The sequence below is a fragment of the Calliphora vicina genome, chromosome 5 (assembly GCF_958450345.1).
Source record: "Calliphora vicina chromosome 5, idCalVici1.1, whole genome shotgun sequence".
Lineage (NCBI taxonomy): Eukaryota > Metazoa > Arthropoda > Insecta > Diptera > Calliphoridae > Calliphora > Calliphora vicina.
Genome location: NC_088784.1, coordinates 97,953,115 through 97,965,397, shown reverse-complemented (window position 1 = coordinate 97,965,397; position 12,283 = coordinate 97,953,115). Strand labels below are relative to the sequence as shown.

General features: G+C 30.4%; 1 protein-coding gene across 2 annotated transcripts in view; it reads left to right on the top strand.

Annotated features, from left to right (window-relative positions):
- The window catches only part of Orai (orai), a 35,046-nt gene extending 23,286 nt beyond the window's left edge, over positions 1 to 11,760 (top strand). Inside the window, exons 2-3 of one of the 2 annotated variants that reach the window (XM_065510512.1) lie at positions 4,360 to 4,506; positions 10,830 to 11,760. In XM_065510512.1, the coding sequence (XP_065366584.1) occupies positions 4,360 to 4,506; positions 10,830 to 11,369 (687 nt within the window). In that variant the 3' untranslated portion in view covers positions 11,370 to 11,760. Of the gene's footprint in view, positions 1 to 3,357; positions 4,507 to 10,829 lie in introns of those variants that run through there. The other variant, XM_065510511.1, reaches the window with a different exon arrangement.
- Positions 11,761 to 12,283: the final 523 nt, after the last annotated feature.

Below are 12,283 nucleotides of genomic sequence, written 5' to 3'. Positions count from 1 at the left end.
ACCCTCGGTCTACTTCTACAGAAGTTTTAGAGAGCAAATATACCTTGATTTTTGTTTTGAAATTTTCACGCTATAAAATAATTTAGAATCACAATATTGTTCCACAGAATAGTTCCAAGGCATCCATTATAGAATTTGAAATGGTTATTGTAGAAAAAGATCTAAAGATTTTCCTGGGAAATTAATATATTGTTAAACAGACCAATTGTGTTAACACTTTCTTAAGCAGAAATTATTATTTGTTTTATTAACCTTCGCTTTACCAAAGGTTTTTTATGTACATGGTTTACCAATACCCACCCGGGTGACACTACACTTCTATAAATATATGCGACGAACGAAATTTTAAAAAATTGGAAAAACCTTATAAAAAGTTTAAAATGGTTCTATTAAATTCTATAGAACTCTAGAATTTGTTCAGTAAGTACAAATTTCATTTAAATCGAAACAAAATTAAAAAAAATATTAAACCAATAAAATCGATGTGGTCACCCGGGTGGGTATTGGTAAAGCGAAGGTTAAATAGAAGTAAATTAATACTTATATATCAAAATATGAAGCATAACTTAAGGCTCTTTTTTGTTTAACTAACATTCCTTCACTTTAAATAGCCCACACAAATTATTTATTATTAGTTTAAAAAAAAGTCCCGAAAGCCATGATGTGCTACCCAGTCTAATTTATGATCTCAAGATTTCGATTTTAAAATTCAAGGTTTATACCAAACAAATTAATGAATTAAATATGTGATTCTTAAAATTTTGTAATAGCAATAATGTATATCAAGAATAATAAAATGCCGTAACAGAAACAAAACCGTCCTCATTTTAAATGATTGAAGACTTAAATAAAATAAAATGAAAAAAAAACATACCACAATGATGTGTTTTTTTTATATTCATGATTAATTTAATAAAAATCATAAAAACCCCAAAAACCAACAAAATATCAAATAGAAAAGCAAAGAGCCAACCCTAACATGTGTTTAGCCAAATTCAAACCAACAACAATAATAAAAGAAAATAAAATTGTAAAAAATAAAATATGTGCATAAAATAAATGATTTTTATTTATTTTTTATTTTATACAAATAAAAAATAAAGCAAATAGAAAAACATTCCTCCCATTTGCAAAGAAAAAAAACTAATACCTCCAACAACCTCTTCTTCTCTGTGCAGACTAGAACCACAAAAAAAATATTTTGAAAAACAAGTAAGAGAGCTATGCCGAATCTTATATACACTTCACCAAATTATACTTTAAAATAAAAATTAGGTAAACAAAATTAATTTTTTTTTTTAATTTTTTAAAAAAAAATTCCAATTTTTTTTTTTAATTTTTAGTTTTTTTGTTAATTTTTTAGTGAAGAACAATTTATGACAGCTATAGAGCTGTATTCGGCTGTGCCGAATCTTATATACCCTTCACCAAATTATACTTTAAATTAAAAATTAGGTAAACAAAATTAAATTTTTTTTTTTAATTTAAAAAAAAAAATTCAAAATTTTTTTATTTTTTAGTTTTTTTGTTAATGTTTTAGTGAAGAACAATTTATGACAAACAAATTTTTTTGGTGAAAAATATTCGGGTTAAAAAATATTTTTCCCGATTTTTACCCATTGTAGGTCGAACTTACTATAATAGCCTTATTTAGATCATTGGATTGGACTTTGAAATATCTATCATTAGATATCTATGTTGTCTATATTAATGACTTAGTTATCCAGATATAGATCAAAAATCGAGATTGTCCCGCTTTTTTCCTTATATCTGAGCCATCTATGTGCCGATTTTCTGGCTAGCAATAGAGCCGGGAGAATTCCCGATATATTGATGTATCAATCATGTTTGTAAGTTATTTGGGGGCTACGGAGAGTTGATTTTCACATACAGACGGACATGATTATATCGATTCCGCTATCTATAACAATCCAGAATATATATACTTTAGTTCTGGCCTTCTATAGAGACTGAAATCAGTTATGGTGCGAAATGTACAGAATTTGATAGATGACTTTAAATGACTTTATGTTTATATCATTATATTTAAATTATTTATTGATAATTTTATTATTTTTCTGATATATGTAGGAGTTATATGGGGGTCAGAGTCAATTATGGACCGATCCTCACACAAGTTGGTATAAGGATTTAGATTCAATTTCATCACAATATTAATTATTATGATGTTCCATACTAGGGGGGCCTAGTATGGGGTCTAGGGACAAATGCTGCCCGATTTTCGCCATACTTTACAGCATAATTTCAGAGTGCTAAATTTGCTCAAAATTGCCGCATAATCAACATATTTAGTAGTATTGCCGGGAGACATTTGCATGGGGGCTAGGTGAAATCATGGACCGATATTGCCAATTTTCAATACCAAACAAACCATATCAACAGAGAGTATTTCAGCCTATCATGTTTTCAACAGACAGACGGACATTACTAGATCGTGTTAGAATCTTATGAGCACCCAGACTATATATACTAATATGGTCTGCGACAAATATATATATTGTTGTGTTACAAACGGGATGACAAAATCAATATACCCCCATTTTATTTGATGGTTGGTATAAAAATAATATAAAACATTAAGCAAAAACCTCAAGAAAAACATAAGTTCTACAAAGAAATATAATGAAATCAAATTAATTTATTAAAAACAAAAAGTAATATACATATATACTTACAAATATGTAGATATGTACTCGTACATTGTCGTCCGTTTCTGTATTTATGCATACAGTTGTGGTCATAATGATAGCTTCATTATATAGTTAAAGCATTGATAATTTTTCTTCTTTTTTATACCCTTCACCATTAGTGGTAACATTAACATTACATCTGGATTGTTATAGATAGCGAAGTCGATATAGCCATGTCTGTCTGTTGAAATCAACTTTCCGAAGCCCCCAATCAACTTACAAACATGATTGATACATCAATATATAGGGTATAAATCTGGCTCGTATGTTTTTTAAAAAAACTGTTTCATAATAAACATAATCGATTACTGTGCTTAAATTTCATAAAAATTTAAAATAAAATTATTCAGAACTTTTTCAAAATATCTAAATTCCTCTGAATTCCTCTCTAAAAAAACCCCACTATTTTTGTGATCACAGCTGTACCTAATAATGTTTTCCCTCATGCAACACTATTTTATAAACAACCACAAATAAATACAAAAAAAAAACTACGAACCTTTAAATTTTTGTTTGTTGAAAGAAATAACGAAAAAACATCTTATGAAATTTCAACATTCTCATTAATAGATCACAGTGAGAGTGTGTGTAGTTTTAACACAAAAAAAAAACATAAAAGAAATTAGAAATATTTTCACAAAAACTTTTTAATAAAAACGCAATGTTGCCTATAAATCTACAACAAATTCACCAAAGCCAACTGCAACAGAAAGCAACAGTACCAACACCCTTGCCACCGCCTCTGAGGGAACCACGTAGACCACGGCGAGAAAAGAATCATAATCATCATAACATTAATCAAAACCAACAAAAACAACAACGAGAGCAAGCACTGTACTATCAAGCAGACGATTTTGTAAAAGCATCAGCGCTCTCGTCGTCGTCCACACCATCGTCAGCATCGGTTTCATTACCATTAAATCGAGATATTAATGTTGGTGGCAAAATGTTTGCAAATCTGAGGTATTCATCATCACAACTAAATCTCAGCGAAAATAGTCTACTTTTAAATCAGAATGTACTCGATTGTCTTGCAGCACCATCTACGGAAGATGAACACACAAACGAAGAAGAACCTATAATTAGTGACGACGCAACAGTGCCCTTAACAGCCAGAACAGGGTCTACATCAACACTAACAGCCGCAATTTTGCCTGCCTCATCGAGACAATCACTATCACCTTCTCGAACAGTAAATCCAGTACAAAATAATCAACAGCAACACTATTCCCGTTCTCTATCGACGCCTCCGCTTTCACAAACATCTCTATTAAATTTCCTGGACAATAATCAACAGCATCACCACCAACATCATCTGAATCATTTGCAACATCAACAGCAGCCGCCTCCCTCCAACTCTTCGATTCATTCGCATGAATTTAAACTTTGCGATTCGTGTCGACCCTTGCGTTTCAATAACCCTCAACAGGGTTCTGGTTTATTGTCGCAAAAGAATTTTGGCAGTTCACGTTATCTGAATTCGAAACGTTATACGGCTGCACCAACATTATCCTCGATTACAGCACCTTTATCGAGTTTGGTAGGCACCCCGCCGCCTGCTTCTTTGCTAAACACACAGCTTCCGCATATACCGCATCCAAATCCCTTTAATACTTTACGTTCATTTACACAATTTTCTCGTTTCCAGCCTCGTCGTCAGAACAGCAGCAGTATGTCGCAATCTGGTGAGGATCTACATTCGCCCAGCTACTTGTCGTGGCGTAAACTACAGTTAAGTCGTGCCAAACTGAAAGCATCTAGCAAGACATCAGCCCTATTGTCTGGTTTTGCAATGGTGAGTACTTTATTTATATTATACTGTAATTTAAGTGAAAATACATGTTTACGCTTGTGAAGTAAGGTGAAAAATTTAAATATTGAAATAGGTTCGGTAAGAATTAAACGAATTTTAATTTTGAACCGGAGGAACAGTGCTCATTAATTAGATTTGTTCAGCCTCTTTCGTCAGTAAAATATGTCTAATATATACAATATTGGCAATAAATAATAAACAATTAACATTGCTACATTATTGTTAATTTAGTTTATTTATGTTTGCTTTTAAACTCATAGTTAAATATTTGGTTAGTCTGTTGTTAAAGCGTAAACTCAATTAAACCGATCACCGAAATTTTAAATGGATGAGTAAATTATAATAAAGATCTTTTTAACGATTACAAAATTAATGTATTTTTAGTGTTTCTGTATGTTTTTAAAATTGTATTGTATTTTTAGACATACATTTCATCCAATGATTAACAAGTTATTGTCAAATTTCATATCAAAATGACGTTTTAAACAATTTTATAAACCAGCAAACTTGTTAAATGAAAAATAGAGTAATTGTACGTTATTTGCTCTTATTCAACTCATCTAATCTCAAATAAGAAATAATTGAAAGAATAGATCAATGTGAAGTTTTGATTTTTTTTATTTGATTAGAACTTACAAAAAATATTACTTTTATAGTTCTAATCAATAGTGATGAATTTATAGAGCCCTTTGCAACAAATGTTTGGCTTCTTTTGCCGCAACTGTATATTGCTTGTCATACCAAGAACATTTTGGGAAAATTTTCTGCTTTTGGGTCCTAAACTATTCTACAACATTCCCTCGAGCATTAGCAATATAAAAATATTGACCCGGAAGCTGCGAAAAATTGTCCATACGTACGTTTTCTCACCCATTATGCAGCAGGTATATTTTTATACCCTTCACCTTCGTGAGAAGGGTATATATAAGTTTGTAATTTCCACAATATAATTTTCCGACCCTATAAAGTATATATATTCTGGATCCGTATAGATAACGGAGTCGATTAATCCATATCCGTCTGTCTGTCTGTTGAAATCAAATTTTTCCGGAATTCTTCCGGCTCGGTTGCTATTTAAAATCGACAAAATCGGTCCACAAATGGCTGAGATATAAGGAAAAAACCAGGACAACCTCGATTTCTGACCTTAAGTGGTGGCCAGGAATTTAAGACAAAAATTGTTTGCTAAATTCCACGTGATTGTCAATTATTTTTTCAAATATTTCCACAAATATGTATGCATGAGGACTGTTTTAACACACAAGAGTGTTTTATTCGACTTTGTCAGTTCATACATATTCACCACGAACACATAAAATTTTTCTACAACTTGACCAAACATTTTTTTTTAAATAAACATATTTTCTCACATTTATATCATTATATTTTTATTATTATAAAATATTCGGACCAAATTTCGTATTTTTAGATCCATTAGTTTCGCTCATATCATGTTATTAACAGCGGATGTTCGCTGAGGTGGGTCAACGTATTTCCACATATATTTGTCCATATATGTTTTACCGATTTTTCCAAACATTTTTCAGAAACTATAAAGATTAATAATAAATTTCATACCCTTAGAGGTCCTTTTATTTTGGCTCTATCGCACTTAAAATTCAGTTGATGAAAAAAATTCAAGTATTTGACTTAAATTGGTGGCCACCATGTATATCTTGATTACTAAGTCATTAATATAGACAATATTGATATCTAATGATAGATATTTCAAAGATCTTTGCAACGGCGTATATAGGTCAAAATCGGAAAACATACTTTTTAACCCGAATTTTTTTTTTTGCTAAATAATAAAAAAAATTTAAAAAAACAAAAAAATTATTTTTTCCAAAAACTTAAAAAAACAACCTATGAAAAAAAATGTTTTTTCCAAAAAATTAAAAAAAACAACTGGAAAAAAAATTAATTTTTTTTACCTAAAAATATTTAAAAATTTTAGTTTGAAGTATAATTTGGTGAAGGGTATATAAGATTCGGCACAGCCGAATATAGCTCTCTTACTTGTTTTTTTAAATTTGAAATTTAAATTTGGAAGCTCTTTTGAAAATGCTTTCTATTTATTGGATCATTCCTTCTACCTTCATTCCTTCCAATTTGACGGCAGACCTTTGATTGTTTGGCCAACTTTTTGTAGGACCAAGTTGGGTTTTGTTGAAAATATTCAATAATTTTAGTACGCACTTTTTTCTCGTCACTCAGATTAACATAATTGACATTAAACAAAATAACTGACATACTTTTCAAAGCTAACTTGATAAAAAACGATAAATCAAATAATACTTGGGTTAAAAGTTTTAAGGAAAAATGTGTGTTAAGGTGTTTTCGATCTCACTCCTTATGACCAATGTCAGAAGAAATTTAAGAAAAATCATATTTATCTTTTGGATTTTAAAATAAATAAATGCATGTAATGATTCGGTGCAAAAATGATTTTCTTTTATAGCGTTCAAGCAGCATTCGTATGGTTTTTTTTGGAAATTGCTTTAGTAGCTCTCAATGATTGTTCAAGCTCTTGTTGAATTTGACAACAATATTCATGGATTCATACACCTAATAAGACAAAACTGATCGTAATAATAACTACGGAATTGAAACCATTCCGAAATAAATGTGTGGCTAGTCTGATAAAAACCCGAAACTATATATTTAACCCGTAACGGCCTGTATTTCCCACAAATACAACCTGTTGCAAAAAAATGTTTTGCTGGGTATATTTCATACAAAATCACATAAAATACAAATTTGAACACCAAGTAAAAATCGAATAAAAACAATATCATCAAATGTTTAAGAAAAACGACACAGGAAATCGAAATACAGAAGAACACAAAAAAAAAACGATTTTAATCACGAGGAAATTAACGAATTGTGTACTAAATGTAAATTTTTGACAAAACAAAAGCATGTTAACGAAATAATGCAAAAGCAAATACAATTAAAATCCCAACATTATAATTCGAATATAAAATGATAAATTTCATACATATCTATATGTATGTATGTAAAAATGTATGAAAAATAAAAATGTGTGCTGTGCTATAAATATCGGCTAAAGACAAACAAATATATATGTCAATACAAGTGGATTTAAGTGGATTCATGTAAAACATGTAATAAATAGATGAATGAATAAATTTAATGACTATCTATACGAATACAATACATATTAATAATGATGAATAAGGTACTAAAGTACATTTCTGGTACATAATAGTTCAAGGTTAGTGAGAGAGAAAAAACCATCGAATGACTATTTACATTCACATCAATAATGTAATTTAAGAAAAATTGATTTTTTTCGTATTTATAGAAATGAAATTTGCCAAAAATGTTAATGCAACAAGAAAATTCTTTTGAAATTTTAAACATTTTAAACAAAAAAAAAAACATTTCAATAATGTGTAATGCTAATTGAAAGTGGATATTTCTAATTTGTTTAATTATGTTAAATACACGTACTAGTGGTTGCAGTGGTTGCTCTTGAAGGCGAAAGAAGTTTGACTCAATTGAATCAAATCTGGGATATCTACATCTTTTATAGATTGAAAAGCAAAAACAATCAAAAACTCAACTGATTCTTTCTCCTGAGATGATAAATATTAATAACCCATAATAAACAAGTAAGAAAATATAGTCGGTCACGCCCAATCATATGATACCCTAAACCGAGTACATTATTTACAGTTTTCTTTTAAAATGGGAGCTATGACTAATTATGGAACGATAGCTAAAACTTATTTGTATAGAATTTTATTTGGATACCAACATTTTTAAGAGATTTATGCTCCTTAAAGTGATGTTCGGGTGTGATTCTTATATGGCAGCTATGACTAATTATAGGCCGAACACTTTTTGTTAATTTCAGCTTTGTAAATTGAATCCGTAATAGAGAAGTAAATACAAGGATATTATAAATTATAATGATGTTAACATAGCAAATCAAAAATTATCGTCCAACTTTAAAACCATGGAAATAAAATGTATTTCAAAACTGGAGTGCTGTATTGTCAAAGCTTCGAAATTAAATTGTTTCTATTGACCATTGCGTTAATGAATTAATTCATAGGCTTAATTCCTTTTATATATTCTGGGTTGTTGCCAAGAACGAATCAAGCCAATTTCGGATACTCTATTCTGAATTGAAGCGTATCCTAGAGAGAGCGTTCTGATCGATCGAAACAAATAGTAGTCGGACGGGGCAAGATCTGGATTATTATAAGGCGGGTGAGGCAAAACTTTCCAACCACTTCTTTCTGAATAGTTTTTAACAGGTATTGAAAAATGTGGCCGAGCGTTGCCATGATGAAATATTACGGTTTCATATATCGGTCAATAATCGCTTCAAACGAATCAGTTGCGTTCGGTGCAGGTCCCTGCGATGGTCTGGCCAGATTTCAGCAGCAAATAATAGATATGACCTTTTGATCTTACCAATTACAGAGCATTACCTGAGCACCATGAATATTTGGTTTTGGTGTTGATTTGTCTTGCAAAGACTATCGGCTTCAATTTGTATGGTACCCAATTTCCCTGCTTTTGGATAAATTCTGCTGCTCACAAACGATTTGAAATTGCTGCTTGAATGATTTTGCAAAATCTTGTTGAGTTTGACAACAATCTCCATGGAGTAATGCCTCCAATTCTTTGTCTTCAAACTTTTTTGGCTCGCCTGGACGATCTTTGTCTTCCGTGTCTAAATCGCCACTTCGCAATTTGAAACCAATGGAACACATTGCTGCACTTTTTTCCAAATTAAATAAGTAAAGCAAAACTTCCCGAATATGACGCTTTGTTGGCACAAAATTCGACATTTTCGAAGCAAAAAAAATTTTATTGTTTACACACCTTTTGCAAGTTAAAGAAATAAAACAAAACTCCCGCATGTGACGTTTTGGAGGACAAAATTCAAATTTTATTAAAGACAAAAGTAGCATTCAAAAGATACCCCATCTGTTGTGAATCCCGCATTTTTAAATTATACAGCCAATACAGTAATCTAGATTATTCACCCCTATCGGCAATAACATGTGAAATTTTGTTCCCATGAAATATTCATTTCCCTCGAAGGGAAAATTGCTATCGGGAATATCATGATGTACTTTACATTCACAATAGTTGATTTTGTTCGTAACAGCTGTTTATTGTTTACAAAATTCCATCTAAAAATTTCACAACAAGGGGAATTTTTTTCACATGAACAAAGTTGATGAACGAAAAAAGGAAAAGGGAACATATTTCATGTGAAATGTTGATTCGCGATAGGGGTGATTATTTGTATAAATTTTTCCAGGAATTGAAACATAGTCAGTCCATACTTATAGGTCATATTATTAATATATAGATAAATCTGAGGAGCCGCAAAACAAAAGGTACTTTTTTAAAATTTAAAAATTTTGGGAAATGTATTTTTTCTATAAGATTTCAACCCAAATATAAAAATACCAAAATATCAATTTGTAAAAAAATTCGAAAAAGTACCTTTTGTTCTGTGTCTCCTCAGATATGGTTGTGAACTGATTACTCGAAAATAGGCGTGTGAAACAATATTTATTTTATTTTGTTTACAATAGATAACTCCTCTAATGGCAACATTTTTGAATTGATTGAAAAAGTGTCACTATAACCAGCCCAATTATGAAAATAATTCCCCGGGAGTTTTTTTTTCCCTTTTCTCATTTTTCCTATTCAAATTCTATGTTAAAAAAACGAAAAGGGAAAAAACTCCCGAGGAATTTTTTTTCATAATTGGGCTGAACATGTTTAAAATTATTTGCAATTGCATCTCTAAGTTCTGTCATTACTCTTTCAAATTGCTTCTTCCCATTGTTGATGTTCACTTTTTTAATTTCTTTAATCGTAACTATTTATAATTTTTGTATGAGTCGTTGTAAAATATTGTGTCGACAGAAAATACTCGTTTAAAGACTTTTACGCGACTTTATCTTAGAAATATTTGGTAAATGTTCATGTTTTTGAAAACTGAAATTAATAGTTTTAAAAAAAGTTTCCATTGTATAGACACTCACTGTATATTATTAAAAAAAATAAGTTCAGATGTACTAAAATACCATGCTAAATAATTTCTTAAAGAAATATCCTCAACCATTGCCAAAAAAAAAACACCATTGCACACAAAATTAAAAAGAATACACAAATAAATAAATAAAAATGTCAAATATAATATATTTCAGAGATCATTTAAAAATAACTTGATACTTTTCATTCATCTAAGTAATGTTATTATTTTTTTTTCTTTCTTTTTTCTACAATTGCATTATCACTTTCAGGTGGCCATGGTAGAAGTCCAATTAAACAATGATACAAAAGTACCACCCGGTATGTTAGTTGCCTTTGCCATCTGTACCACACTCTTGGTGGCCGTTCATATGTTGGCTCTGATGATCAGTACCTGCATACTGCCGAATATTGAGACTGTCTGCAATTTGCACAGCATCTCGTTGGTACATGAATCACCGCATGAGCGTCTGCATTGGTACATAGAAACTGCTTGGGCCTTCTCAACACTGCTGGGTCTCATACTCTTCCTGCTCGAAATAGCCATACTGTGTTGGGTGAAATTCTATGATTTGAGTCAGCCTGCGGCATGGTCAGCATGTATTGTACTTATACCCGTCTTAATTATATTCCTAGCTTTCGCCATACACTTCTACCGCTCACTGATGACCCACAAATATGAGGTGACTGTGTCTGGCATACGAGAATTGGAAATCTTAAAAGAACAAATGGAACAGGATCATCATATAGATCATCATCAACAGGGTCACCGTAATGGCTTGAATTATGGTGCCAGTGGTGATATTGTTTGAAATAGCTTTTCGTGTTTGTTCTCTGTTCCAATTAGAGGAAAACTTGTATTTTTATTATGTATTTAGTTTGTGTACTAAATATATAAATAATTAATATTATAATACATTTTATTTTAGGTTAAATTATTTTTATAATTTATTTAAGATTATTTTCTATGCTAAATCAACACAATAATACTTGTTAAAAACAAAGTAACTTTTATAAGAAAGAAAGACATAAATAATTAAGTGATTGTAAATTAAATTAGCAACACCATTTTTAAATACATAAATATATTGTAGAAAGAAAAAAAAACAATTATTAATTACTGTACAATTGTGATATTGTCAAATATATTTTATACTAAAAAAAATAAAATTTCGAAATAAATAAAATCTATAAAACGAATAACTATGTAATTTATTAAGATTTCTTATTTAAACACTTAAAGCAATTGGTGAGCTAAACAGCTAAAACGAAATCCTTGGCTAAAATTAATAAAACACTGGAACAAATAAAGAAAAAGTACTTAAATTAACATCCAGTAGCCAAAATAAGATAAATTTTATTATCTTTAAACATTTTCATTAAAAAACCATAAACAAATTTCATTTAGTTGCTAAATATCTTAATTTCCAATTTGAATTGCAAAAAGTCGTTACAATTCTCTTATTTTACATATTTTGATCTGGCAATGCCGTTAAACAAATTTGCATTTTTTTGATGATGGCAATGCTGTTTTGTGGCCTAATAACAGCGCCATCTATTGGACGGCCAAAATTTGCGGTGTACATAAAAAATCATGCCGGTCAATAGATGGCGCTGTTTATATGTCGCTCCAGGGTTGCCATAGTGCGTAAATCGGCAAAAATATGGGATTCTTTTAAATGGCTATATCTCGGGAACTAGTGGGCCGATTTAGAAGATATAATAG